Consider the following 27,921-nt stretch of genomic DNA (forward strand, 5'->3'; position numbering starts at 1 on the left):
GCACGCCTGTGGAACACGGAAGCTGAGAGAGGTAGGTGCGCTGTTTTTGAAATCTCAAAATGTATAATGTCTGTGCTAGCTAACGGTATGGTTAGCCCCTGGGTTGAATTGTATTGCTACTGACACCACGGCCAATTCGGTAAAAAGTATTTTGATACACCTTAAGAGCCTCAGGAAAGGTTAAAAGCTTGCCCGATAAAGCCCGCTTTCATGGAAATCAGAGCAATTGGACAACTTTGCGCAGCGGGCATGAAAATTTCTCGCGTTTTTCCCTTTGGCAAACTTTCCTGGGTCTCCAACAGATGGGATATGTTTGTAAAATAGCCGGAATTCTCCTTCAACTCATGATTCTCTCGGTCAGCAAGGGAAGTGAGTGGGGGAAAAAAAAAAAAAACTGAAAAAATACAACAAATCAATGAGGATACTCTCAGCATCATTTTGTGCAGGAGTGCAGTTAATCTTCCCCGGGGCTAAAGGAATTGAAGGTGTGATTTGTGCTTTGAGTTTATACAACAACGTGGACATTCAAAAGTTCAAACTAATCCCCGGTTTTAGTATTGGTCAGCATTGAACAAATCATGTAACATCTTTCCCGAACCCTCCTCGGGCTGCTTCTTAAGGCATGTCAGAAGTCAATCATGGATGAATTGTCATTTTAGCTTAGCGACCCATGGTTGGCATGGTAACAGCCGGGCTCCTTACAGTGGCATCCTCAGCCTTCCACTGTGATGTCACAGTTTTGATCTGAGTGAAGAACTGAATGCCCTGGTGGTGAAGAGAGGAAAGATTCAATTGTCAAAGTCTATTGAACTTTAAAAAATGTTCTTTTACATCCTAATGATCAGTGTCATAAGACACGCTACTTCTTGTATTTACCTGCTTTCCATAGAAGTTGGTATCTCCTCTGAATGAACCTCTGGAGCCAGTAAAGGAGAACATGGGGAGGGGCACAGGGATAGGTACATTCACGCCAATCTGCACAAATGTAAAAAAATATGCCACGGATCAGAGGATAACTTGAATAATTTAGTTGACTTCACCTCAGTTGTATCCAAGATACATGTTCAAGGCTAAAAATTTCTAAAACTACGGATGCTTTCTTAATAAGTTCAAACAGCAGCACAGAAGATCCTGACAATGCAATGACCACAGTTATCAAGGTGGACACCCAAAAATTTGAGTCATTACTTCAGCACCAGAGCGAATGGTACCTAATTTGCCTCATTTCTGAGTTGGGTTATGGAACAGCAACAAACTTACTATGGTACAGTGAAGCTGACCTTTAAGCTTTTGTATATAAAAGGAAATCCCTTCATATTTTCATCCCATTAGACATACGTGTGAAATTGAATCATAATTAGTGACTTGTGGCCAAAAGCAACTTTTATTAAAAGGTGGAGAGGGTGATCCTGGACCCTCACCACCTAAATCTAATGATCGTGACAGACCTAAAGAAATGTTATTCGTATGTTTGTTATGCCTTAATAAAAGAAAGAAAGAAAGAAAAATGATCACATATAAAAAGTCCTTTAGTCTATGAATTGGCTCTTGCCGTTTTATTGCCCAAGTACTGCCGTTCTCCATCCCTTCTTGGTACTGGCAAGTCTTATCTGTGACAGTTTCAGGTTAGCGAGGTACCACGGGATTTGAGTCAAATAGATGTTCCCACCTCGCATGTTTCTTCCTTCTGAAACAACACATCCCACTCAAAACTGTTACAGTCTCACACAGGCGACTCACTGAGAGCTAAAAATCTCACGGACGGTGGCAACTTTACTTCCACGTTTAAGCTATGCCTTGACAGAAAATAAAAGCCCCACCAACCCCAAACTCAGTCCTGACTTTTCCCCATCCACCTACGTAAACACCTCTCACCTGGCCTACATCCACCTCGTGCGTGTATTTGCGTGCTGTGGCTCCGTTGGTGGTAAAGATTGCTGTGCCGTTGCCATACGGGTTGTTGTTGATTAGAGAGATGGCATCATCGAGAGTGTCGGCCTCCATGACGACGAGCACTGGCCCGAAGATCTCCTCTCTGTAGCATTTCATGTCAGACTGCAAACAACAGAAAGCTGATAAGACCAGAGTTTTCTTCAGAAAAAACAAACAAAATGGACAACTCAAACTCCACGAGGCGTTATTAAGAGGTGACATGGCACTGGTGAGTCCATGTTGGATAAGATATTGGGAGGAGGGGGGAGGAAAAAAAAAGGGCTTTAGATATATTTCATAACACTTAGAGAAAAATTCTATTTAAAGAAGTACCAAGTCTGACACCCAACACTTGGTGGGTGGGGGAGGATGTCACTGAGAGGACTGCGTGTTATTTAGGTGGTTTTATTTGTCTGCAGTGTAAAGATTTGAATTAGAACGAGCTTTAAAAATAAAAAGACACTGGACTTTTAACTCCATTTACAAATAAGTTCTGCAGACCATTGTTTCTATGCCTTTTTCTGAGCCTCCTAGTGGGACTTGCTTAGGAAGAAAATGATCCGTTTCTTCCATCAAGAGATTTTCACATTTGAAAAAGAGGCAGCCTGTATCTCACTCTTTATCTCAGCCAAATTCAAATGATCAGCTCACCGTAATATTGCCTAAAATGGTGGGTCCTACAAAGTTTCCATTTTCATATCCTTTGACATTAACATTTCTCCCATCCAGCAGCAGCTTGGCACCCTCCTCCACGCCGCTCTGGATCAAGAACTCCACCCTGTCCTTGGCTTCCGGAGAGATCAGGGGACCCACATCTGCCCCAGGCTGATCGCCTAAAGCACAAAATTGAATCCTTTTGAAAAAGGGCAATATCCTGCGGCAATTTTATTGTATTTAAATGCTTATGAACTGACACCAATTTAGAATGGTTTGGGAAAAAAAAAAAAAAAAAAAAAAAGTGCTTATTCGTGTTGATGCAGGTACCTGCATTTACACGCAGTGATTTGGAGAGTTCCACCAGCTCCGGGAGCCATTCACGAGACTCCCCAACAAAAATAGCTGTGGAGAGAGCCATGCAGCGCTGGCCGGCTGCCCCAAAGGCAGCACCCACCAGTTGGTTGAGGGTATTTTCTTTGTTGGCATCAGGCATCACCACACCATGGTTCTTGGCACCCTAAATGCAAAAATGTAGGACGCAAGATAATTTTTAACATGTGGGTTAAAAAAAAAAAAAAAAAGTTCCCTCATGGCAGCGCAGTGCATTTAGTCTCTTTAACTGAAAACTGTGAGTACCATGTTGGACTGCACTCTCTTGCCATTCTTGGAACCTCGCTCATAGATGTACTCTCCCGCCTGGTTGGATCCCACAAAGCTGATGGCTTTGATGGCTGGATGGTCACAGATAAAGTTCACCGCTACACATGGAAACAAGAACAAAATAAATAAATAACAGTAAATCCTGTTTTTTTTTTTCCATCTGCACCTTAGCCGTAAGGCACAATGTATGAGCACTGATACAGAGACTCAAATCCTCCTGCTTCAAACAGATATAGGTCACACATATTATGGAAATTTCCTATTTACATATCACCAGAGGGTATAAGATTAGGGTTTCAGCCATCCTTGGACCTCCTCCCGTTGTTTAGTACAAACACGTCTTCTGTGCCACTGACTCAACACAGAGTCACACACTCACCTGCATGCTGCCCGTGGATGATGTTGAGGGTACCATCCGGAGCCCCAGCATCCTGGAGCAATTTAGCCAAAAGCATGGTGCAGCCTGGGACACGCTCGGAGGGCTTCATCAGGTAAGTGTTGCCACACACCATCCCGACGGGGAACATCCACATAGGGATCATGGCGGGGAAGTTAAAAGGAGCGATGCCGGCACAAACCCCGATGGGCAGACGGTACGTGTACGTGTCCATGTCCTTTGTAATGGAGGGCAAGGTTTCCCCAAGCATGAGGGATGTGATGCTGCAGGCGTGCTCAACCACCTCTGAGGGGGGGGGAGAATAATTATATGTGAGATACACAATAAACTGATCCATGCGTCCATGAAAAGTTTGACTGATATAAAGGGCGGGTGTAAAGTTCATTGGTCCTTTCAGGTTTAGCATGTTTTGTTATGTTCAGCTAACAACTTGTTCAGCTAAAATCCAAAGATTTCCTGTTACACGGGCCAGTCACTGTTTAATTGCAGATAACTTTAAAGCTACTGAAATAAAAATAAAAATTAAAAAAAAAAAATCCTTCAGACAATTGACAGTCGTGATTACACAACAAAAATAGATTAAAAATCCTCCTGTGCCAAAAATCTTGCCCCCTGCCCGCAGATTCTGCACATTCAGACGCAGTTATCTGCTTAATGAGATTTGCACGTGGCTTTATTGTATTCATTAGACACAATTAAAGCTCACACCTGTCTGTATATGGTCTCACAGTTGACGGTGTATGTCAGATTAAAAAGCAAAATCGAGATAATTGCTGGCAGACCTGTGAGACAGGATTGTGCTCCGTCACAGATCTGAGAAAGGATAAAAGAGAATGTCTGCAGCATTTTAAGCGTCTGAACAGCAACTTCATTCCCAGACCGACTTTAGGCCGCCATGGATGTTTTTGGGAAATGATACATATTAAAAGGAAGGCTCTGAATCAAACTTTTAATCTTTTAAAAATGTACAAAAACCCTCCGAAATGTTTCGTCTTTTGCTTCGTCATTGGTGAGAACCGCGTGCCAGTTAAAGCGGTACAATGTAACTTCTCAAAAAGCCAGAACTGGAGCTCCCCCTACAGGCTTGGACGGATAGGACACTGTCGTAAATACAACACCCTTTCACTTTCACATTTGTTGACGAACCGGCGAGGAGTCAGAAGGTGCAAGCTATGTCGACTGAGAAGGTAAGAGTAATCAAATGTTTTACGGTGCGTTCACACCAAACGCAATGCGAATATTCGCACCGCCTTCATCGCGCGATCGTTGCCGCAGGTGTAAATTAAATTCCATCGCCTCAAACGCCTCTTTGACATCTCCGGAGGCGCAGTCAGCTCGGAGAATTTCACCGCCTTCTCCAGGAGTTGCGTCTGGATGACGGCCGCTTCCAGCGGTATTTCAGGCTCACCAGGACCCAGCCTGACGACCGGCTCGGGAGGACCGGCGCCGCGATCTCTCGGCAGGACACCATGCCACAGACGCCCCGCAGCTGAAACGGAGCCGCGGCCCAGCTGCGGAGCGCCTGCAGCCGGCGTCCCGCCGAGAGATCACGGCACCGATCCTCCCGAGCAGGCCACCAAACTGGGTCCTGGTGGGCCCGAAACACCGCTGGAAGCGGCCGCCACGGGAGGATCGGTGCCGTGATCTCTCGGCGGGACGCCGGCTGCAGGCGCTCCGCAGCTGGGCCGCGGCTCCGTTTCAGCTGCGGGGCGCCTGTGGCATGGTGTCCTGCCGAGAGACACAGTTATAACAAACTAGCGAGTCACTTTCCGAACACAGTGAAACATCAAGCAAGTACAACACAGCACAAAGCATGGCAGCAAATAAGCTACTTACTAATCCAGCAGAAAGGTGGCTAGCTCTGAATCGAACTTGTATCCAAATGTTGCTTTCAGCTCTCGCCAACGAGTAAAAGCTGTTCCGAGAGGAACTCTAGTCCGGTCTCTTGCTTTATCGGCCTCTCTCTTTCTCTTCCTTGCTTCATCAGTCAATGTGTTCTTCAGTTTCTTCGGTGCCTCTGCCATGATGATCGTACTGACAATGTTGCGCTAGCTTAGCCTTATACCTGGGAGCGTGAGAGGGGTCTGTGGTAGGAGTGCCAGAAAGCAAGTCGAAGTACTTCCGCTCAGCTACCGGGCCGCCACCGGGCCGCTCCAGCAAAGTTACATAGCGCAGTTTTTCCAACTCAGACCCCCGAGGGGCATAGGAGACAGGTCAATCGTAATATTAAAACTCATTCTAGCCGCACAATTTTTTTCAAGCTGTTATTTTAAGGTAGAATTGTTACATAGTGTTGCTTTAATGAGAAAATAATTAAGACGAGTCAGACATAATATAAGGGAAACAGGACACAGTATCAACTGCCCTTCTTTAATCAATAAAGACTTATTGTCTCCATCAAAATGCTTTCAGAAGTTTGAATTACAACCTCTTAAATTAGAGACAAGCCCTGCCAGTTCTATTTCTATACCGTTAATGCAAAAAACTTCAAGCTGCTTCATACAGCAGGAGATCTCCACTGCTGGCAGCACACCTGTAAATGGAGCCTGTCTTTCAGCTGATAATAGGAGAGTTGGCATGCCAGAATAATTTGAGCACCCAATAACTGGGATGTGTACCAAGTGGCAAAAATAAATAAAATGCAGTTCTTTGGTCTCCAAAAAATTATGCTCAAATATTCACAAGTGCAAATAGCTCTCTTAATTTCTCAACATGTTTGTTGTTTATGTAAGGCTGCCAAAGCGAATAAGTGCAACTCAGTAAGGGGAAAATCACTTAATTACTTCTATACAAAATGCAGCACAAAGCAGAGCCGACAGAGTGTTTTAGAATGGGCAGAAAAAGAAAGTGAGAGTCAAATTTTAGCATCGAGACTGGAAATGGTAATGCTGCAGAAATACCGCTACCTGAACTTTTGAGTTTATATTTGTTTGTCTAAAATTACTACCAACTTAAATCTCCAACAGAATGCAACCCTGTCTCTTTGTTTGTGTCTGAAAAATATGTCATTCACTGAGCCGTTCAGATATGCACGGCAATGTTTCGTACCAGTACCAGCTCAGCTCAGCTCAGCTCAGAGTGGAATAATCTAAGCACGTCATCTTTTAGTCCACTTCAAATCCTACAGCAGGGCTATTCAATTACAAATTCAGTTGGGCCAGATTTTAAAACCGAGACCTTAAGCTGGGCCGGACATTTTCAGCGGTCAGTAAGGAGGAGGTAATGACAAATTTCAAACCAACACAAATATAATGAAATAACATGTGAGGTTTATTCATCATTTCCCCTCTTCGTATTTTTGTAAAACACAGCCACTTCAAAAAGTGCATAAAAACACATTTCAAAACTTTTAAATGAACTGAGGTAGTCGCAATACTCTCACTCCTGAAATAACCCAGGCATTAAAACAAAAAGTGCACATCAATGGTGATGAAATAGTTTTCCCTTTTGAAATGAAATAAACATATCTGACATAAGAACATCAAAAAGTGCATTAAAAACTTGCCTGAGGTAACAGCAATGCTATTTTTCACTTTAAAATACTAAAAAAAATATTTCTGTCACAAAATATTGTCTCCCTTTTGAAATTAAATCAAAGTAACATTCTGGTCATATCTGACCGTATGCACATTACAAGGTGCGTTTAAGTGAATAAAAAAGAACCGTGTGGAATTGGCGTTTGGAGTTGGTGGTAAAATAAAACAGTATTTGTCTGCCCAGGCAGGGTTAAAACGACAGTTTTTAATCGTACATTTTTCGTTTGAGGGTTGAGAAAGACACTTTTTCAGTTGGAGTTGAGTTGCTAACATGGTTCTATCAGTAACTTTCAGAACAACGCGCTGCTTTGTGGGTTGGTTGTGTGTTGCTAGGCTACGTGGAGTGTTGCATTCACTCTCTGATCTACTGTAGGAATTTTGCACTCATTTTCGCGAACTGTGTTTTTCATGGTTTTTCTCTGCTTTTTTGGCTGAACCACAAGTTGGGCCACTCAGGTATTGCTTCTGGGCCGCATGTGGCCCGCGGGCCGCCATTTGAATTGCCATGTCCTACAGCATTTGTTGTACATCAGAAGTTTCAATTTGCTATAAATGGGAAATTCTAATCAGCATTTACATCACTCACTGAAGAAAGAAATGAGCTAATAATGCTTAATGTGTACCGAAAGGAAATCCAGCCTGTTGTTAAGAGTTTTCTTCACTTTCCCAGTCATAAGTTGTCATTTCCAGGGGCAGCATGGACAAACGCAACATTACAAAAACCTCAGTAAAACGTTTCCCGTTTAAGCAATCCTCATTAGCCTCTATAAACAAAACACAGAGGAACTGACCAACAGTAAAAAGCCCAATTTATCCCGAGCCATTAAGTGACGGAAGAATTGAGGCGTCTTTTCTTGGCTCATCTATTCACTGTCAGCTAACGGCAACATAATTTCCCCCTCTGCGCTACAACATTTCAACAACCTCGGCGACAGGACTGCTCAAAAGAGTGATTAGCATGAGCTCTTTTCGGCCAAACTGCAGACGGGAGAAATCTTGGGGCAGGAGGTAAAAACTGCCAGGTAAGTATTTGGTGTGTGGTAGTCTGAGCTTCGTTTACTGTGTGTATGCTAGAGTGAGCTCTCGGCCTGGATGTCCTGTCACACTTGAGTCCAAATTTGGGTTTTCAATAGAGCACACAGCTTTACGACTGACCTAAAAAGACACTGAATAGTAAGTTGGAATGGAGTGGCTTATTCCACCCCATAAAACCTGCTGATTTGATCAAAACTGAGAAGAGGTGGTTGGGAATGGAGCTTTTGTGAGGCAACAGTGTGAACTTTTGACTGAAGAATGACACAGATTACAAATTCATTGCAACCTCAGGAAATTGTGTACATTTGTGAAAAAAAACCATCATAAAATGCCTCCTTTAACATTCATGAATAGCAAAGTAAGCCTCAATATGCCAACACAAACAAATCAGTCCCTTTGCTGATTACTAATTCAATAGTGCAAATCACTTCTGCAAGGTGTGTCTGGTTACACACAAATAATGAACGCCCTCCAGCCACCTAGGTATCAAACTCTCACCCAGGCCTCAGTATAAACAGGGACAGGCTTTCATCAGGAGTTTCAGATATGATAGATAACAGTTCCAACGGGGGAATTTTAATTTCTGATATCTATCCAGCAGCACTCTAATCGAGCCAGTATATCAAAACCTAATAGCAGCAGTGGAAGTCAAGTCTATGCATTACTTACGCAGTCCTCTAAATACATCTCCCTCTGCATCAGCCAGAGTTTTGCCCTGCTCCAAGGTGATGATTTTCGACAGCTCTTTCTGAAATAGTCGAAGGAGAAGCAGACTGACAGGATCAATTCGGGAATTCAACGATAATTTGCTCTGAGACACACAGGAGTAACCGACAGACTTCCTTACAATGTTATCCTTTATGAGCTGCTGGTAGCGAAGGAAGATCTGTTGCCTGCTGAGGATGGAAGTCTCAGACCAGGACTTAAAGGCTCGGGAGCAGGAATCCACAGCTGCCAGCATCTCCGTCTGAGTAGCTTTGGGGCAGCGTCCCACCACTTCATTAGTGGCCTGAGGAGAAGGAGACAGTCCAAACAGTGAAGTTGACTTAGAAAAAGGGAAGTTATTACTTGCATGAACATTATTTAACTGATATTAAACAAGAGAGCATTTGTCCTATGCCCTTCACAGCTTTGCAATCTTAAATGGTGAGATTTTATGCGATGAGATTTGCATGCTATAAATCACCCATTACTGTCTTGCTGGAGGTCAATATTTAACAAGCTTTACACCAGGCTGAACTTTTAAAGGATATAAAAAAAAAATGGCAAGCTGTGCACCCCAGACATTTTTCCCTTCACACTTTATAAATCTAGCAATTATAAATTGGCAAATCAAGACTTGTTTACCCAGAAAAGATACAAAACTACACAAGTTGTATTTAGCCAGCTCTTGTTACTCGTGTCAGCCCCTTTGCAAGTTGTTTACAATACTCACAGGATTGTTTATGTCTAGCCATTCAGATGTGTTGGACTCGACAAACTTGCCATCGATGAACAGCTTTGTGTTGGGCTAGAAAAATCAAAGAAGAATACGTTTAAATCCCGTCCTACCTGTCGACATCATTAATAGATTCAGTTTATCAATTATTCATCACAACATGTGCATGGGCTGTCTAGAGCTTTTCAAACCTCATTACTTTGCATGCACGGAGTTGTGTTGACACATTTAAACACTGCCTTCAGAAGGCATTTCTAAGCAGACCCTAAATGCTTCTGAACATCTCCACGTCATAACAAATAATTGCCCAATTTCAATTATTTGAGCTGATTCAGACAGTTTTGCTTAATCTTTTCTGTTCACCTGTTGGATGTTGACTGTTTATTGGCGTTAGAATAAAAGGTTGCAGGTAAAACGTGCTTTCACTGCGGAACATGACGCAGGGAAAGTTGCTAGACTTCATTTAGAATGGCGTCATGACAAAGTTTGTCCAGCAAAGCTGTTCGGATTCCCATTAACAAGACAAAGGTGCAGAGTCAACATGTGTGCTCGCCGTAAGTTGTGTTCAAATCACTGGAAAGCTAAATACAAAATGACCTCGCTCAAACTGAAGTGCGATGGTTTCGGGTTCAATTCCTAGTTGATATGAAACGTCAATGTAGAAACAGAAATGACACGCTGGCACACCCATAGAGAAGGTAGGGTAAACCCAATAAATTCCAGAGGGTAGACTGATCCTTCAATAGTGATTGTGGGATGTGTTTTGATGAAGACATTTATTATAAAAAAGAAAAATAATGGGACAGTTTTAAATTAAATGGCATTGTCCAAAAATAAACCCTGTACTAGTTGGTCTCTAAAATGTCACGTCATACTTCCATCGCTGTTGCCACATCATTTTCCATACTTTTTCTGCACCGATTTGAATGGAGCAAGCTGTTTATCTCAAAGCTCTTCCCTTCCATTATTTGACCAACTGTATTTTGACAGGCATCCATAAGCATCGACTTCCATGGGCTCATTTCGGCCTGCACAATAATCAGAAAAAAAATTACTAAATCAGCACGAGCACAGCTGGCAGTTCCCCAGTGTGCAGGTGATCCGAAGGACCTTTAAGAACGTTACATGTGTCTTTGCTCGATTTAGACTTTGGTGACACATGACGATACGAGGGGGAAACAACAGACAACAACAAACAAAAGCAAAGAAAGAAAGAAAAAGACTGCCTTCATGTCTGACTGTGTTGGTGCTTTGTTACCATGGAGCTGTGAGTGACCAATTCTGCATGTATGTCATATGAAATCTGACAACGAGGGACATGAACTGACAACAATATAAGGTGGCATTCGTTCACTCTTCCGAGTGAGTTAGAACAGCAGCTGAATGTCAGTGGGGGCTCTTACCACCGAGGAGGAGGAGTAGCCCATTCGACCCAGCTGAAGGGGGACCTGAAAAAAACAAAACACACCAGAACATTAATGACCTCAAAGTCCTGTACAAGTCACTGCCAGATTCTAACGAACGAGTGCCACGTCTGAATCCTCCAGTAACAACTCACTAACGTGGAACTATTCCGTTCAAGACGTCAACATTTTTGCAGAAAGTGGGAGTGAACAGTGTGCAACGTGTGTGACTTTTGTTAGCCCACAAGCTCGGGTTGTTAGCCGTTTTAAGTTGCATAAGCATGAGGGGGAAAACAAAGGTCCCTGTAGAAATTAGCACAAATTTAAATCACCTTCTTGTTCAACACGGACCGGAGGAGAATTGCTGCCATTATGGTGGGTCAGGTGTTTGTTTTTTTTCCCTGCTGAGGAGCCCTTCAACCGACCCACGATACGCTGGAGTGCGAGGAAGTTCAGCTCCAACTGGTTCGAAAGGGCTGCGGGATCCGATGCTGCGCTTTTTATCAGATCTACAATGCCCTGTCCATGCGGCTAACAATGATACGGACTCATCCAGATACTTTGTTTATCTGTGGAAACGGTGCGTGGTGCCATTGGCTATTTCCATATATATGGGCGGGACATATATTTCGAACAACCAGTCATATCACGCTATCTCCAGCCGCCCCAAATTACGAGGCGCTGATTTGCTGTTGCGGGAAACGCAAACTGAAGGGATATCCGTTGGTTGTTTTGCACCTTAAAATCAGTTTTTGCGAAGTGCGGATTTAATGGTGTCGTCAAGTTGCCTTAAAACGGCTCGACGCTGTAAAGTGAATATGTTTATAGAGTTGTGTTGATGTAGATGTGTATCAAAGGGCAAACATTCGCTGAGGGAAATGCTTAATTAAGTGTCAGGTGGGCTAACAGTTTCCATAGAAACGTGCTTGGAGACAACATGAACTTTCTACAGTGGAGTTGTCATGACGTTGCGAGATGGGTTGAGTCTTTAGGATTTCCTCAATACAAAGTAGGTTAAAACTGACTCGACTGAACCCAAAACCCTTTCCCCTGGATAGTGTACGTTCCTGTCAGCCTCCAGTCACTTATTATCATTGTTATGATCATTTTCCATTTCTGTTGCAGGCTTGTTTCACTGAGAATATCATCACTGGGAGGAAGCTCATTCACGTAAATTGTAACAACTTGCCAAGACTCGGGATCACAGATTTTAAAGACATGCAGGTATTGTTACGAGGCAGAAATTCTCGCTTGAGATTGTTACTGTGAAGGCTCGTTTACATGCAAAACATGCTGCACGTTTCAGCAAAGACAGCAACTATGGTGCTGCTGAGTGATTACAGTGCTGTTCAGAAGTTTATGGAACACCAAAGCATTTGCTGCACATCTCACAGATGTGTCACTTTGGTCTGACTGTGGTGGGATAATTAACAGCTCATTTTACCTGCTCGAAGAAGAAGATCATTTTTTTGGATCTTCACTTGTACTTCAAGTCTCCTCTCTGTGCCGCTAAGTGGACTCCAGACACCAGAAACCTGCTGCCTCTGTGTCTACTTAGCACAGTTACACATCCTGTTTGGCACTCTTTGAAGAGTGTGATATCCAGTTAAGCTGTGTACTGTAACCAGGTGTCACTGCCAGAAAAGACCTAAAATCAGCTCTGTCACAAAGCCAACTGTACGCTGTATATAGTCATTATTTTTATTTCTCATTGATATAGGACTAAATAGGCCATAAATGCCTCTATATATTCATATTTGCTTGCTGTCGAAGCAAAAGCTGTTGGTGAGTGTAATCTGATAATGAAGGAGAATGTGAAACTCTGTTAAGAAGTGTCCAAACTATTCTGGTTAAACATATAAGTCCTTTCATTTATCGGCTGTATGATATGTAAGCCTGTAGCCTCTGTTCCGACACAAGAATCTTGATGAGATCTCCTCGACTAGATCCTCTCACTCTCAGTGGGGCTACATTATTAAACTGAGTTAGCGGGTGTAAAGCGTGCTTCATCAAAGTCCTCAGTCCTGCTGTGCGTCCTGCAGGTCATCTCTGCTGGTGTGCGCGAGCTGCTGGGGATCACAGAGACCCTGTGGAGTCGCAGCGTCGCTGACCCAAGGCGGGACACCGTGGCCCTGTTCTTGGAGAAAAAGAGCCCCACGGGCGAGCGCGCAGACAGCCTCACCTACGTGCAGTTCCTGGATGGCACGCATTCGTGAGATCCCAGCATGAGTCATAACAGTAAAGGAGCAGAGAAAAAAATACATAAAAAGCAAAGCATGTCAGTGTCATTTCCCATCACCAACTGTCAGCCTTCGATGATGCCGATGACACACTCGCAGCAGGTCACACACGCAGGGCCTTGACATTAACATTTCCCAACAGCAAAATGTGAGTACTGTTGTGGCTGTTTTAAAAAAAAAAAAAGAAAAAGAATTGTCCATTCGAGTGGGTTTTCTGCTTGCTGTCAACATGCATTTGTCTTGAACTCTTTGGAAATGCCCTGACTATCGGGTGATCTCACAACAAGAGTAGAACAGCAAACACCGAGAGCAGCACAGACTGCGCACTTGCGTGCAGTTTAACCCACTATTCGAGGAGCTCACACTTTTCCAATTCAGGAGAAATGCACACGCTATCCTTGTTGATCTTGGGTGGATGTGTCGTAACCGGATTGAATTATTGATCTGAAGAAGAAATCCTTTGGGGAATTCTCTGAACGACCACAAACGCCTATTTAGAAGTGCCAGGAGGCAAGTGGTCTTGGTCCTGGTGCTTGTTCTCAGAAAAAATTAAATAAAATAATGAAAGAAAGAAAAACGCCCCCAAAAATGAGTACTGAGCTGCTGTAATGCACTTGTGCACACACTGGCTATAGTCAGCTTTGCATAAAGAGCTGTAGGATGGGTGCATCAGATAATTATTGGTTGAGTGCCAAGCAGACCCATAGGGAGCCTTTCCCTTTCAGTCAACTCAACACTTTCTTGCCAAAAAATCTATGTAATACATAATGTTCAGCTATAGGTTGCTATTTTTGGCTGGTCCTAGACCCGGTGTGCATAGGCCCAGGTTTTATCCAGAGGAATGGATGGATTTTTTTATAACGGCATGGTTATTGCTTGGTTAATTTTTTTTCATCTTCTTTATGTCTAAACCTTTTTTTCCCCCTTAATTCTTTGAGAATATGATAGGTCCAGTGTATTTTCGTGCAGCAGAGTTCCGTCTACATGAATAAATTATGATGCCTGCCTGTGAGATAGGCTGGGAGGCACTGCATCTGCCTATGCACACAAATGGTCTCTGTGCAGCTCAGAGCGCACCGATTACCATTCCGAGCACAGCACTTCTGGTCAGAAATGGAGCCGGGGTCGGTGGCTGACAGCAGTCCGGGGGCAAAAAAAGGGGAGGATAAAGCCGACAATGGCAGCAACCTTTCACTCAATCTGGATTAACTCGCGTTGAGCTCTGCCTCGCCGAGAAAAAAAACTCGTGAAAGCGACACGAACATCTGGTCGGATTCAGCGCAACACCGGCCACTCGCAGCGGTGTATGTTGAGGCGGCTTGTCGCTACAAAGGCGTTTTCTCCTTCTTCTGGAGGTGCACGCAGGCAGATGCGCAATAGAGGCGACCCCGCACAGTTGCAGAACCACACCGGGACCCTCCGGGCTGTGGGTTTTTTTTTTTCTTTCTTTCTTTTTTCTTTTTTTTCTCTCTCTTCCCCGCTCTCTCTTCAAATGGAGGAATCCGAGTAAAATTTCACTGGTGTGAGACAGGATATGGGTTCGTCCTTTATCTTGCTTATGGAATTCTTGAAGGGCAGCACTGGCTTCGCAGGCCGTTACATATCATAGGAGCCAAGGCGCAGGTTTCGGGACACCTGAATTACCACCAAGAGGCACCGTCGGTCCCATCTCAGGCAGACAGTATGCTCTCATTCCTCATGGGAGGAAAGACGCGCAAACCCATCCTACTCTGACTCGGCTTGATGTTTCATCTGCAAGGTAAATTCAATAATTGATAGAGTGAATTGCAGCTCTGAACTCTTCTTTTTTTTTTTTTAGGGGGGGGGGGGGTCTGTTTATGAAGAGGCAAGATATTGACTTGAAGTAGTTCTCTCAGGACCCATTTGAATGGGCTCGCATCTTTTCCCTCGTGACAGGGGTTGTGGCTGTGTAACCCACCAACCCAGGACCTGTACCGCAAGGTCAAAAAGAAAAAAAAAGAAGGGATGCTGTCAGATAGAGATTTTTATTTTTAGTATCCTCTTGGCTGCATTCTGTGCTGCTTTTTTTTTCTCTCCTGCAGGTGAAACAGAGAATGGTGGCTGATGTGCCCATTATTCATTCTTCTCTCACAGACACGCAAGGAAAGGACTGATATCAACTGTGTTTTATTGCCTGCTTAGCAGAGGATGCAGTCAGTGGTTATAACCCGTGGTACAGATTACACACCAGTCCGCGATCAAGTCTGAATATTAGAATAAATAGCTAAACTGATAATAAGTCTGAGAGGAGAGATTCATGCTGCCAGGTGACTGAAAGGGACAGGCACAAAATGTGATTATCATTAATGATGATGGTCCTGCCTTCTGTGGAGTGTTAGTTATCACATATCTTATTATTCATGAGTGCCTGAGGCACCATTGTAACTGCTACACCAGTGAAACCAAGCCCACGCCTCATTTTGCCGCTCCTGTCGGCTCTTTGCTGCTGTGTGAATGTGCTCAGTGTCGGTGCTTCGGTGCTTCAACCTTCTCACTGATGGCAGAGAAGTGATAGATGGCTCCTCGGCGGCGGGCTGTTTCTGCACACCAGCTCCACATTCGCTGACCCAAATTTGCACTCCCCTTCGAAAAAAAAAAGGAGAGCTTTTGTTTCCGCTGAAGAAGTGCTTCCATTAAGATTTTAGACTCGGATATGGCTGCATACACATCCACCTGCTCCACATTTGAGAGATGCTTCGTGATTACGACTTAATAAGAGGGGAGATGTGTTTACATTATCTAGCCATTTTGTGGCTGGTGGGAAACACAGCTTTTGACACGGAAATATGAGTTTGTGGGTGCAGAGATTGTAGTTATTTTCAGCTGCCCTTGTTTTACCACAAAGAAACAAAAAGCCTGCATGTGGAGTATGTCATCATTTCAACCACTGAAGCACATTTTTTCTATGTTGTTTAGAATTCCTCTACCGTAAACTGCATTTGAGATGACAAATGTGAACATCTACTACACAATTACAGTCGCCTTATTATGATTACTGGCTGAGATCGTTCTGTATCATTTTTGGAATCCTCTCCAGTCATCTGTATGAAAAACAGCTGGATGAGCCTTACAGAAACATCAAATTCCATCAGTACCTCTGCATTGTTTCTCAGTGTTTAGTCTCCCATCGTCTGCTGTGGTTTGATGGCACCACCTGTTTATTCTGAGGTATTTAACGTTTGACATTCCCCATTTGGGTTTCTAACCAAATTAAAAAGAGAGCCCAATTACTTAGGTCCAATCCTGATTCCTCCCCTTGGCCCTAACCCTCTGTTTTGCAGGGATAAGGTGTCCCGTTTTCCTTTGGGGATTGAGGAGCAGTGCTTATCTAGCAATCCAAATCAACACCTCAATTTATGGGCTTGATGACTGACACACTTGAACCTAAAGAAGTAAAAGGAAGCCTCATCCCTGCAAAAGTGAAGGGTAGGGCTAAGGATCGGAATTGGAATCAGGCTGTGGTTTAACACCGTGGTGAATATTCACCAAAGGAGTTCACTTTAAGAGCTGGTGGTGGAGGATTCTGCATTGATCGGAAGAAAAACACCTCAAGTCATGAGCCCCTCAAACGGGGATGGTGCTAGAATGAAAAGCTGTACCAGATTTACAATTTACATCGAGCTCAGAATGTGAATTTGTCAGCCAGTGAGCTAGATTACACCACGGAGAAGATAGAAGTGTTCTGACGCCTCACCTGTGAGATATTCAGCAGATCAAGTTATCACTGATGATCTTGTGTTGCAGTGTGAAGGAAAACACTTGGAATTACAAGGGGGAGATGTAGATGCTGATGAACAGCACTTCTATTGATGCAGTGGGCTCTGCTTAGTATGCTATCCCCCTGGTACGCACACACACACACACACACACACACACACAAGCTTTTCACACCAGAAAATAATTTCAACTGCATCAGATTTCCCATCAACTCATTTGGGTTTTTATGACGTGCCAGACTGGGGAAAAGGGTAATGACTGAAACATTAATCCAACACAAAATTAGCTGAGTGTGCAGTCTCCTTATCGCCTCTGTGTCATAAATGCTACAGTGGGTCTCTAACGTGGCCTTCAACCAGAAGATTTGTTCTAAATATTATTAGGTAATCTGACAATCGGCCACTGATTACATCGCACCCAACGCTGAGGTTTTCTGAGTTGCCATGGCATCCGGGCTGTCACCCAGAAGCTATCACACTCTAACATGTGCAGACTTTGTAGGAAAATGGTGTCACAGCACATCCCCACATTCACAAAAAAAAAAAAAAAAAAAGTTTAAAGGTCCACAACGGCATCAGTGTTTGATCCGGATGTTTGGACTCGGGCTACACAGCCATTTACCCGACGAAATAGCATTTCTACCAGCTCAGTCAAAATATGATCCACTTCAGCACATGCAGCAGCTCCATTTGGCCTCATAAAACGAGCCGGCCGAGGACCTGTTTCACTGCTTTGTCGATACCATTTTGCCATCATGTAGCAGCATCGGTTTACCTCCTTGACACAACGGGAGTTTATTTTTGGCAGCAGCAGACGTCCGGCTGCTCTTCTCTGACTGAGACGCTGCAAGTTGCTGTTGCTGCCTCGACCTGCTGTGGAGCCATAGGCAGATCTCATTAACTTCAGGGCAGCTTTCCCTGATTTCCTGCCCAGACATGGATTGTAGAACCTTTTCTCACATGAGCTCCAGCATAAGTTATACCATCTGAAAACATATCCCCCTCCCATGACCTCACCAGCGGATTGGCGTACAGCGTGCTGCATAAGTCTTTTCTTGGCGAACGCTACCCCAGGGAGACCATAGATATCCTCTCCTACGGTGTGCCGCTGCTGCACATGAATGCGTCTCAGTAGCTGGAGGTTGTTGTGTGGTGGAGCTGCCTCTATTAGGCACAAATCCACCCACTGGTGTGCATGTGTGGGAGTGGGGCTGTCAGTCTGTTCTGTTCTCTGAGGTTGTAAACTTACATCTGATTGACCGAGAAGGAGATTCTGCTTGATTTATCGATACGATCGTCTGCTTTCTTGTTTGTTTGGGGTTTTTTTTCTGGGCTTCCTGAGTTGCTTCACTGTAATACGAAGCGCAAACCTGGACAACAATAATTTTCTGGGGGGGTGTGACATTTAAAGCTGAAGTGTGGGATTGATGAATGCATTAATTGATTATCTACTTACTTGTTCACGTATCTGATGAGTGCAACCTGTTATGCAAATCTCTGTGGAGCACCCATAATTAAATGCAAATGAAGGAGAACGGCAACAGATATTTCTGGCCAGGTCTCTGCAGCGGGGGTGGAGGAGCGGGAGGGCAGATGTCCTTTTGTCCGCACAGAACAGATTTTGGAAGGATTACCATTGCAACCGCTCTCCTCACGTTTGGCTGGGTTTTTCAGCAGCAGTAAATAAATAAATGAATCAATTAAAAAAAAAGCCTCATCTCCCAAGGGTGAGTAAGTATCATGTTTTCAGCAACAATCGAGGCTGGAAGTAGCAGGTCCTCTCTGCCTCATTGCACAGCCATGGGACCGTACCATCCAGTCAGAGCTGAAGGTGGTCGACGTGCACACACTTAGTGCACCTCAGTTTTTCAAGCCTATTCTTTGATACACGTGAACCCACACATGTACAGTCATGTGAAAAAGAAACAACACCTTCTCTCAAATCTAACATTTCACATACCGGGACGCGTTAAAAAATATCTCCTTGTCCTTACCAGGTCCTGAAATAAGGTAAAGAATGAAAAACTACACATGACATGTTACACTGTGTAAATGAAAAAGAAACATGAACCAAAATGCAGAATTAATGTGTGATTAAAAACAAGTACGCCCTTACTGCTTCCATAGGACTTAAGGGGATAAGTGGCAGCCAGGTGCTGCTAAATGAATGCAGTTGGTTCAGAGATCATCACCAGGTTTGAGCACCTCTATAAAAGCAGATGTTTTGGGAATTTGTTGGTCTTTCAGGTGTGTGTTAACGCAATGCCATGGAGGAAAGACATAAGCAGTGATCTTGGAGAAGCAATTCTTGCTGCCCATCAATTTGAGAAGGGTTATAAGGTCATTTCCAAACAATTTGGAGTCCATCGTTCCGCAATAAGAACGATTATGCACAGGAGGAAAACATTCAAGACAGTTGCTGATATTTAGGGGTGGACGTCCTTTGCAAATTTGCACCAAGGTCAAACTGTGCTATGCTCAGAAAAATAAAGAAAAAAACCAAGAGCTAAATGTCAGACTCCACTGGCCTCAGTTAGCATGTTAAATGTTAAAATGAATCCCAGTACTTATCCACAAAGACAGAGCAAGAATGGCTTGCTTGGAAGGGTTGTCAGGAGAAAGCCTCTTCTCTCTAAGGGAAATGGAAGCACAGCTTAGGTTTGCAACCAAAGTTGAACAAACCACAAGAACTCTGCAAAAAGTTTAGGCCAAAGTTTAAATGTTTGGTCATGGTGCCCAGTACCATGTTTGGTAAAAAAGCAAAAATACCATATAAGTAAAAATATCACATACCAACTGTTAGGCATGGTGTTGGAGGGCGATTATTTGGGCCTCAGGATCTTGGCACCTTGTCTTTAAGTCCACCGGGAACTCCTCCATATGCCAAAAAATTCTGAAGTAAAATGTGAGCCCAGCTCTTTGATCCTAAACACAGCAACAAATCTACAATAGAATGTCTGCGTAAGAAAAGAATCGAGGTGTCCGGACCTCAGCCTGACTGAAATGCTGTTCTGGGAATGTAAGAGAGATGTGGAAAAAATCATTAAAGTACCTTTGGAAAGCAGTGTGGACCAAAATTCCTCCAGAAATAAGTGAGAGACTGATAATGTCTAACAGAAAACTATTACCTCTAGTTATTGCTTCTAAAGGTGGATTGAACCATGGGGTGTACTTGGTATTTCACACTCTGCTTCTGTAATGTGGATTAGTTTTAGATGAGTAGATAATGAAACAGTGCAATATGTCATGTGTCATCTGAGGTTGTATTTATCTCATTTTTACCTGGTGGACCAGATGATTTTATCATGTCCTGATATGTAAAACCGTAGAACTGAACCAGGGTCTTTTCTTTTTTCACATGAACAGATGTTAGACCTGCCACACAGGCAGGCTAAGAGAGCCATGCACATTCAGTAATGACTCTACACTCCATTTCTCATCAACTCCACACCATACACCACCGCACAACCTAAATAAAATCCACGAATCTTGTGCGATTTGGTTAAGTTGTGTCTATTCATAAATGGGTCAGGAACAGACATTTTATTCGCTCATGAAAATGTCAGTGTGCTCTCTCTAATAATATTCCTCCCCTCTATATTATGGGTCGTTTAAAGGCGACCTTGTTTCTGCTGCCTTGTCAGGCTGCAGTACTTCTTACCCGGCTGTCAAAAAGCAACCGCCGTCAGCGGATGCCACCAGGCTTCCGCTTTCCCCCACATGGCTGTGTGTGTCACTCCTGTCCTGTCTGATGTTTCCTATATGAGATTTTCCTCATACTCAGACTGGCAGGGTTATCGCACCATGAGCTGTGTGTCACTGCTCAGGTGCAGAAGAAGCCTTTGAAGCATGAAGTTTCTTAGTTGATATGTTATTTGCTGAGGCAAGATTTTCATGCATATTCTGCAACACCCATCGCAGAAACTGGGGGTATTACCAGCAAACCGCAGGAAGCTGCAATCATAAATCATCTGTTCTCTTCGGTATTCAAATTTTGTATTTTTTGAAGTTGCGGGATTTGATCTCTTGTTCCCTGCTTTTGATTGGATCGCTGTTCCTTTCTGTGCTCTGTCATGGGAAACCCAGGGGGCTGAATATTGTACGTTCAACTAAAATGACACTGAATTTCAGTTCTAAATATCGAATATAAATCCATCTAACATCACTCGTGGCCTGACACATTGTGCGGTAGGACTGCAGAGCTGTGATCTGATCTCCAAGGCCTTAGTTATGAGATTCTATATCCCTGACAATGTCTCAGGATTCATCAAACGGATCCCTTCTTATCCCCCATCTCAGCTGTGTCATAAGTAAGAGTAGCAGCCGAAAGAGCAGAGAGAAAATCAATAGCAAGGCATAGCACATCCTCACTGAGGCACCAGGCCGAATCATCCCTTCCTATTGGCGATATGATCCTGCGAGATATCAGTCTAATTCTTATGAGGCCCCGAATTGCCGGTCTAGACTTTCATCCTTCTGTACACAAACTTAAAAGGGCTGGTATTATCATATCAAAAAAGCATGATCAGGGGAGCTGGGGCTTAAAGGGAAAGCTGCCACAAAGACCATACATGATTACTGGGGATGTTTCACTCTCAAGTCTGTAGGTGACTAATTGGTTTCATGTCTAATTGCATGGCATCTATTGTTTGTTCAGGCATCGACTTGCTTAGCTTCCTGCCCACATTTTGGATTCACTTCAAATCTGAGCTTTGAGCTGGCAATGATAGTGTTTCAAATCAGCGGAAAAGCCTGAACTTTCCAGGGCAGAATTCTGCAGTTTCTCATTTAAAGGGATGTTTCTTACTGTGTTTTTGATCAGAGCAACAAATATTAGACTTTGTTAAAGATGATACTAATCCAAAAGTTCATGCTTTGCATTTTTTACTGTTTGATTTAAAAACATCTTTTTTTTAAACAAGCTTCTCTTTTTTCTCTCCGTACCCTGATGTTTTCTGTCTCTTTTTTAGGTCTGTTCACTTGATTTAAAGCCAAATGGAGTCGTTCCTGGTGTTTCTGATAGTCCTCGGTGTGGCTATAAAGGCACACAAAGTTCAAATCTGCCCCAAACGCTGCGTCTGCCAGATGCTTAACCCCAATTTGGCGACTTTGTGCGACAAGAAGGGCCTGCTGTTTGTGCCCCCGAACATCGACAGGCACACAGTGGAGATGCGGCTTGGGGATAACTTTGTGACCACCGTTAAACGCAAAGATTTTGCAAACATGACCAAGCTTGTAGACTTGACCCTTTCTCGTAACACCATCGGCTCCATTGTGCCTCATGCCTTCAAAGACCTGGAGAACCTACGAGCCCTTCACCTTGACAGTAACCGGCTGACCCGCATCACCAACGACACCTTCAGTGGCATGTCCAAGCTGCACCACCTCATCCTCAACAACAACCAGCTCACCCACATCCACAGTGGGGCCTTTAATGACCTAACGGCGCTGGAGGAGCTGGACTTGTCTTACAACAACTTGGAAAGTGCCCCGTGGGTTGCCATCCAGAGGATGTCCAATCTCCATACGCTCAATTTAGACCACAACATGCTCAGCTACATCCCAGAGGGAACTTTCTCTGGACTGCAGAAGCTTAAGAGGTTGGATGTGACGTCCAACAAGCTCCAAAAGCTTCCCCCTGACCCTGTTTTCCAAAGAGCGGGGGTCCTGGCTACCTCTGGGATAATGGGTCCTTCGTCTTTCGCATTGAGCTTCGGAGGGAACCCGCTGAGGTGTAACTGTGAGCTGCTCTGGCTGCGGAGGCTGCGGAGGGAAGACGATCTGGAAACATGCGCCTCACCCCAGCACCTTGCTGGACGTTATTTCTGGACTGTTTCAGAGGAGGAATTCCTGTGTGATGCTCCTCTCATCACCCGGCACTCTCAGGTAAACTGAATTGTGCACTGTTAAGACATAATATACTCTACATACTCTCCACTGTCTGAGCAAGCATTTCCTTACTTAATCCAGGCTGGCACAGCAAATATTAGCTTTTGAGTTTGAGGAGTCGTCCAAGAACCCTTGGACATGACATGTCCAACCTGTGACCTGCAGTTAAGAGATTATTGTCAAATATATTGCTATTAAAATGCCAAGCCCTGTTGCCAAGCTTAGAGAGAAGTTATTTAGCAGGATTTGTACTCACCACTTTATTCAAGGTATTAGAAGGTTTATGATGGATTGGTTGTGAAGCTCTTGATACACGGTGGGAGTTCTCAGGAATTTAGTCACTGAGCCATGCATCCAAACAGAATTATCTGATAAAGTCTCTGCCAAATAACTCCATCTATGTCAACTCATTTACATTCAGCAGACTTGCTCTGCATAATTGTAGAGAAAATTGACTTTTTTTCCCCAGCAAAACAGCGTATGTGTTTGAAGTAGTTCTCTCCTGCCTCTGCCTCAGGAGCTGCGAGCTTTAGAGGGTCAGAGTGTGACCCTCCGCTGTAAGGCCAGGGGCGACCCCGACCCCATTATCCACTGGATCGCGCCAGACGGACGCCTTATGTCCAACTCCTCCAGGGCTGTGGTCCACACAGATGGAACACTGGACATCCTCATCAGCACTGTCAAGGACTCAGGTCTGTTTACATTCTGGTGGCTGTGTTCATGTTGTTGACTGAACAAAATTTCTTGTTTGCTTGTGCACACATAAGCCTATAGGACTAAAGTATTTGTCTACACCACATGATAAAGTTGATAATGGAGGCACGCAGGCTGATGTACTGATAAAAGTCACAAGACAATGAAAAGTGACTTGCTTTTCCTTCATATAGATAGAAATAGACCAGATGACACTTTTGGGGATTTTCCTCTTCTTCTTTGTGTTATATGTCTTGTTGTTTGATGTGAAAATCACAAGTCCACACCAAAAGGAGCTATTCCTCTCCACAGAAGACACTCCTTTTAATCTGTCTTGGTCGTGTCTTCATCACAATTGAACTCATTAGCATATTACATGTCCCGTGGCTCGTCTCTCAGGTCTCCAACAAAAAAAATGAGCAGCTATCTTGACCAATCAGATCAGATTTGGCCGTTTGAAGTGGGGCCTTAAAGAGACAGGAGCTAAAACAAACCATGCCAGAAAGAAGGATACAAGAGGAGCTGTAACGATGCGCAGTATAGGAATTTATATATATTTCTTAAACAAGAACACATCGAAACTTACTCTAACAAGCCACCAACAGGAAATTATCATCTGGAAACTAAGCACTACATGGGCACTGTGTAAAGCAAGAGCCCGCATTTGATCCTTAACTCATTGAGCACTTGGTTATTTGTTCAAATTCGCAGCATGTAAAAGACACTCAAACTCACTGACTAACAGCTCCACAGCTGTAAGCCCAAAATGAACAACTTTGGTTTTAGTGAAAAAGAAAGACAGCTTGGAGAATTTTTAAATCCAGTCTCTACTTTTCCGTTTACCAGAACAGAGAATGTGACTTATTAAATATTGGGGAGAATGCTAATCTCATCACTTCGTGTTTCAGGTTCCTTTACCTGCGTGGCTTCCAATCCGGCAGGAGAGGCTCAGCAGACGGTGGATCTGGTCATTGCTAAACTCCCTCATATCACCAACGATACAGTTGCAGAGCAGGAGCCTGACCCCGGATCATCAGATATCGCCACAGTGACCAAGACGGGGCCAGAGGTAGGAGGAGTTCCTCTGGGGAATGCAAAAACAAGCCAAGAGAAGAAAGTAGTAATCGCTGAGGCCACTTCTACCTCAGCCCTGGTCAAGTTCAACTTCCACAGGAGTATTCCTGGAATTCGCATGTTTCAAATCCAGTATAATGGGACATATGACGATTCACTAGTATACAGGTAAGCAAAAAGACTTCATCTGCTATAAATTTATAGAAATAAAAGTCATGTTGTAGTGGGACATTGCTCAGAAACATTCATCTTTATTTGAAGTGTATGCAAACAAACTGAACCATATTTCAAATCCTATGACCCTTAACTTCATAGTTGATTGTGAATGCTTAAATCCCCTTTTTATGGCCAGTCATTCAGAGCCAGGCCCGACTGTCGGGGTGATTTGTGGTATCTGTCAATCCAATGAGTAAGACAGGCTAATGCACTGTATCTGACTTATTATCTTTCGACTCGTAATCCCCCCTTGTGTATCATTTACTATGTGCCAGACCCTGATAATGCTTAATCAACAAAATCAAAATAGAATGTCAGCACCAAGCTGTGGACCCACAGGATGATGAAACAAGCCGTCCTCCAGCTTTTTACAGAAAGCATCAGAGGCTTCAGTCCTATCTGAAGAACCGCCGCACACGGCATTCTTTCATCCCTACCTGCTTCCGCTTCATATTTAGTGGTAATCAGATGTGATAGGATCATTGCGCAGTCTTTTATTTTATTTTATTTTTCTTCCATGAAAACACTTTGTGATTAGTGGCACACATGGTGTTTTAGCTGTGGCTGCAGGACTCAGGTAACATGAAAGACTTCCGTCTGCTATCCCGATGCAATGAACAAACGGAGGCATCCTGTGTTCCCAAGCAACCTTTTATCAGTGGTGTTGTTGAAAGAATAAATCAAATGTCACAAAAGATTGTGCCTAGACACATCTTAAATAGCCCCCTGAGAGATAAATGATTGTCATGTCATTTTATCCCAACAACAGTAAGCTGGATAATCTGATTTGCTTCAGTCCCTTTTCATTTAAACCTTCCTAATCTATGCCACAATTTACAAAGCTCTTCTCCTTCCACAGAATGATACCCCCATCTAGTAAGAGCATCCTGGTAAACAACCTGGCGGCTGGTACGCACTACGACTTGTGTGTGCTGGCCATCTATGATGACCAGGTGACTTCGCTTACTGCCACCAGGGTGATAGGTTGCATCCACTTCACTACTGAGCCACAGTACCTGAGATGCCATTTCATGCAGTCCCAGTTTCTTGGTGGCACCATTGTGGTTATCATTGGAGGGATTATTGTGGCTTCTGTGCTCGCTTTTATCATCTTCCTCATTGTGCGCTACCGGGTGTGTAACCAAGGAGAAGCAGATAAGGTCAGTTCGGCATGATTCATTATGTCTTCCCCTCTTGTTCACGAATTTTCTTGGCTTTTAAGCAGGGATGTGTAATGGATTTGTTGCCATTCTTCTCTCTCTTGCCGCACCTGTCTCCTGTAATGTCAGGCACTTGAGATGGGGGATATTCGTTCACTGAGCAGTGATGGACAGCTTCAGGGCTGTGGGATACCCAAGTCCCTCTCTAAGCAGGTGCTGCGTCCAGAGAAGAATGACAAGGAGTGCCTCAGAGTTGCCCTCCCGCCCCCAGAGCCAGCCAAGCAGCGACCGCCTGTCACTGTACCCTCCACAAAAGCTTCTGTCCCTGACTGCACAGTCTCTACCGCTGCTGGTAGTCACAGTTGGCACCCAGCCTCCCCAGGAGCTCCAAGGCCCAAACGCTCCAGTGCTCCACCAAAACCCTCAGAGGCACGACGATCTGAAGCTCAGGCAGATGTTGAGCTCAATAACATGAACCGGAATAACTCGTCAGATGTTAAAACAGCTACTGGCTTCCCTCTCACGGTGCCTGGCCAGCCTGCCAAATGGACTGCCGCTCCCCGAGTACCGCGGCCCCACCAAGCTTCTCGACATTACATGACTGTGCCTGCAGGAGGGGTGAGGGTGAACCGCAGGCACTCGCTTAATGCAGACTCATATAGGGAGCGCTGCTATGTGGCCCACCCCAAAACTGGGGCCAGCCTGCGCTCCAAACGCAGCCTGTCAATGAGCGGAGAGCTGCCACAGCTCGAGAGCACAACAAACTTTCGCCAGGCCAGGGACAAACTCTCCAAGTCTGAGTGGCTGCTGGAGAGCACCTTATGATTTGAAGTTAATGACCTGAGCTCTCATGTATTCTTGGATTTGAACTTGTGACCCATCGTGGAACAAACAGGAATTTTATGCCTTTTTTGGAGCTGTTGTGCTCTACGTGTTGATAGACCTCCGGAAGGCTGGTACACAGGGTTAAGGGAAACATTTTCTACCTTATAACCTATCAAAGTCTTCTTTATAACATTTAAACAAACTTCGATGAAAGGAACAACACAATGTATAAAACAACATCATGTACAAAAATGTTTAGTTGTGTGAGATACTATATATCTCAGTGCAACCATAAGTGTTCATGTGGTATTGAATGCAGTAACCTGGACATACTGTATTATAACCAGAAAGGCATCACACATGGGAGGAGGCTGTTCTACTCACAGTCTCGTTGCCTGTTACTTAAGGTGATAAAATCTTTGAAGACGATTTTTGTCTCCAGATACACATGTAGGCGTTGATATGTCTTAATTACCTTGGTGGTGCTTTGGTGAGATTAGGAATGTGCTTTACATCCCAGAGGTGTGGGAACAGAATGTAGTAGACAGACAGAGCTCCAGCTTTTCATCCCGACCCTTCCAGACACAGCACAATGCAGCATTTTCGTGGCACAAGTCGACTCAGCCTAAAACTGCCCTCCGGTTTGAATCAATACATTTTTATCACACAATTACATACAGACTCAACTCTGATAGGATTCCTGTCGTGACTGATTTGAGAGGCAACACCAATGGCACGACAAGTGCGGCAGGTAATCTGATATTACGTGTGGATATGATCAAGCGGAATGGTTCCTTTCCGTATTTTTTTACTTACAGATGTTATGTCATGCCAACAACCATTGTAAATGAACTTGTCGATGTAAGGGAAACGGTAATTACAAGAATGGGAGGATGTCCACTCTTGATTTTGCTGTTGTTTCTGTTTGATGTTTACCAGTATAAATAAACCAGTGATTAAAGGGACACACTCACAGTCATCTCATTTTCAAGATGCCTTGTGTGTTTTCCCAAGTTTTCTCGCATCCCA

General features: G+C 44.0%; 2 protein-coding genes across 4 annotated transcripts; one reads left to right on the plus strand and one right to left on the minus strand.

The window, feature by feature from the left end:
- Positions 1 to 393: 393 nt before the first annotated feature.
- Positions 394 to 11,555, minus strand: LOC142375354 (methylmalonate-semialdehyde/malonate-semialdehyde dehydrogenase [acylating], mitochondrial-like). The gene is made up of 12 exons (XM_075459353.1): positions 11,391 to 11,555; positions 11,059 to 11,103; positions 9,653 to 9,727; positions 9,065 to 9,226; positions 8,887 to 8,965; positions 3,629 to 3,931; positions 3,226 to 3,347; positions 2,917 to 3,106; positions 2,584 to 2,765; positions 1,876 to 2,055; positions 877 to 975; positions 394 to 765 (listed from the first exon to the last, which is right to left on the minus strand). The coding sequence occupies exons 1-12, from the start codon at positions 11,427 to 11,429 to the stop codon at positions 661 to 663; spliced, it is 1,581 nt and encodes a 526-aa protein (XP_075315468.1). The 5' UTR covers positions 11,430 to 11,555; the 3' UTR covers positions 394 to 660.
- Positions 11,556 to 11,777: 222 nt separating this feature from the next.
- On the plus strand, positions 11,778 to 27,915 carry lrfn5b (leucine rich repeat and fibronectin type III domain containing 5b). 3 transcript variants are annotated; one of them, XM_075459420.1, is made up of 8 exons: positions 11,778 to 12,067; positions 12,184 to 12,282; positions 13,101 to 13,446; positions 22,006 to 22,921; positions 23,442 to 23,616; positions 24,526 to 24,859; positions 25,767 to 26,067; positions 26,197 to 27,915. In XM_075459420.1, the coding sequence occupies exons 4-8, from the start codon at positions 22,031 to 22,033 to the stop codon at positions 26,890 to 26,892; spliced, it is 2,397 nt and encodes a 798-aa protein (XP_075315535.1). In that variant the 5' UTR covers positions 11,778 to 12,067; positions 12,184 to 12,282; positions 13,101 to 13,446; positions 22,006 to 22,030; the 3' UTR covers positions 26,893 to 27,915. The 3 variants fall into 3 exon arrangements, with proteins under 3 accessions (XP_075315535.1, XP_075315536.1, XP_075315537.1); XM_075459421.1 differs by lacking the exon at positions 13,101 to 13,446; XM_075459422.1 differs by lacking the exons at positions 11,778 to 12,067; positions 12,184 to 12,282; positions 13,101 to 13,446 and adding an exon at positions 14,333 to 15,057.
- Positions 27,916 to 27,921: the final 6 nt, after the last annotated feature.

The sequence above is a fragment of the Odontesthes bonariensis genome, chromosome 24 (assembly GCF_027942865.1).
Source record: "Odontesthes bonariensis isolate fOdoBon6 chromosome 24, fOdoBon6.hap1, whole genome shotgun sequence".
Taxonomy (NCBI): Eukaryota; Metazoa; Chordata; class Actinopteri; order Atheriniformes; family Atherinopsidae; genus Odontesthes; species Odontesthes bonariensis.

Bases quoted from the DNA above. Each gene is read 5' to 3' on its own strand.
- LOC142375354 (XM_075459353.1), bottom strand. From the start codon at position 11,429: ATGGCAGCAATTCTCCTCCGGTCCGTGTTGAACAAGAAG. The intron at 11,104-11,390 runs GTGATTTAAATT...TGTTTTTTTCAG, and splicing joins GGTCCGTGTTGAACAAGAAG to GTCCCCCTTCAGCTGGGTCG. The intron at 9,728-11,058 runs GTAAGAGCCCCC...TGATTTTTCTAG, and splicing joins GCTACTCCTCCTCCTCGGTG to CCCAACACAAAGCTGTTCAT.
- lrfn5b (XM_075459420.1), top strand. From the start codon at position 22,031: ATGGAGTCGTTCCTGGTGTTTCTGATAGTCCTCGGTGTGGCTATAAAG. The intron at 22,922-23,441 runs GTAAACTGAATT...CCTCTGCCTCAG, and splicing joins TCATCACCCGGCACTCTCAG to GAGCTGCGAGCTTTAGAGGG. The intron at 26,068-26,196 runs GTCAGTTCGGCA...CTGTAATGTCAG, and splicing joins ACCAAGGAGAAGCAGATAAG to GCACTTGAGATGGGGGATAT.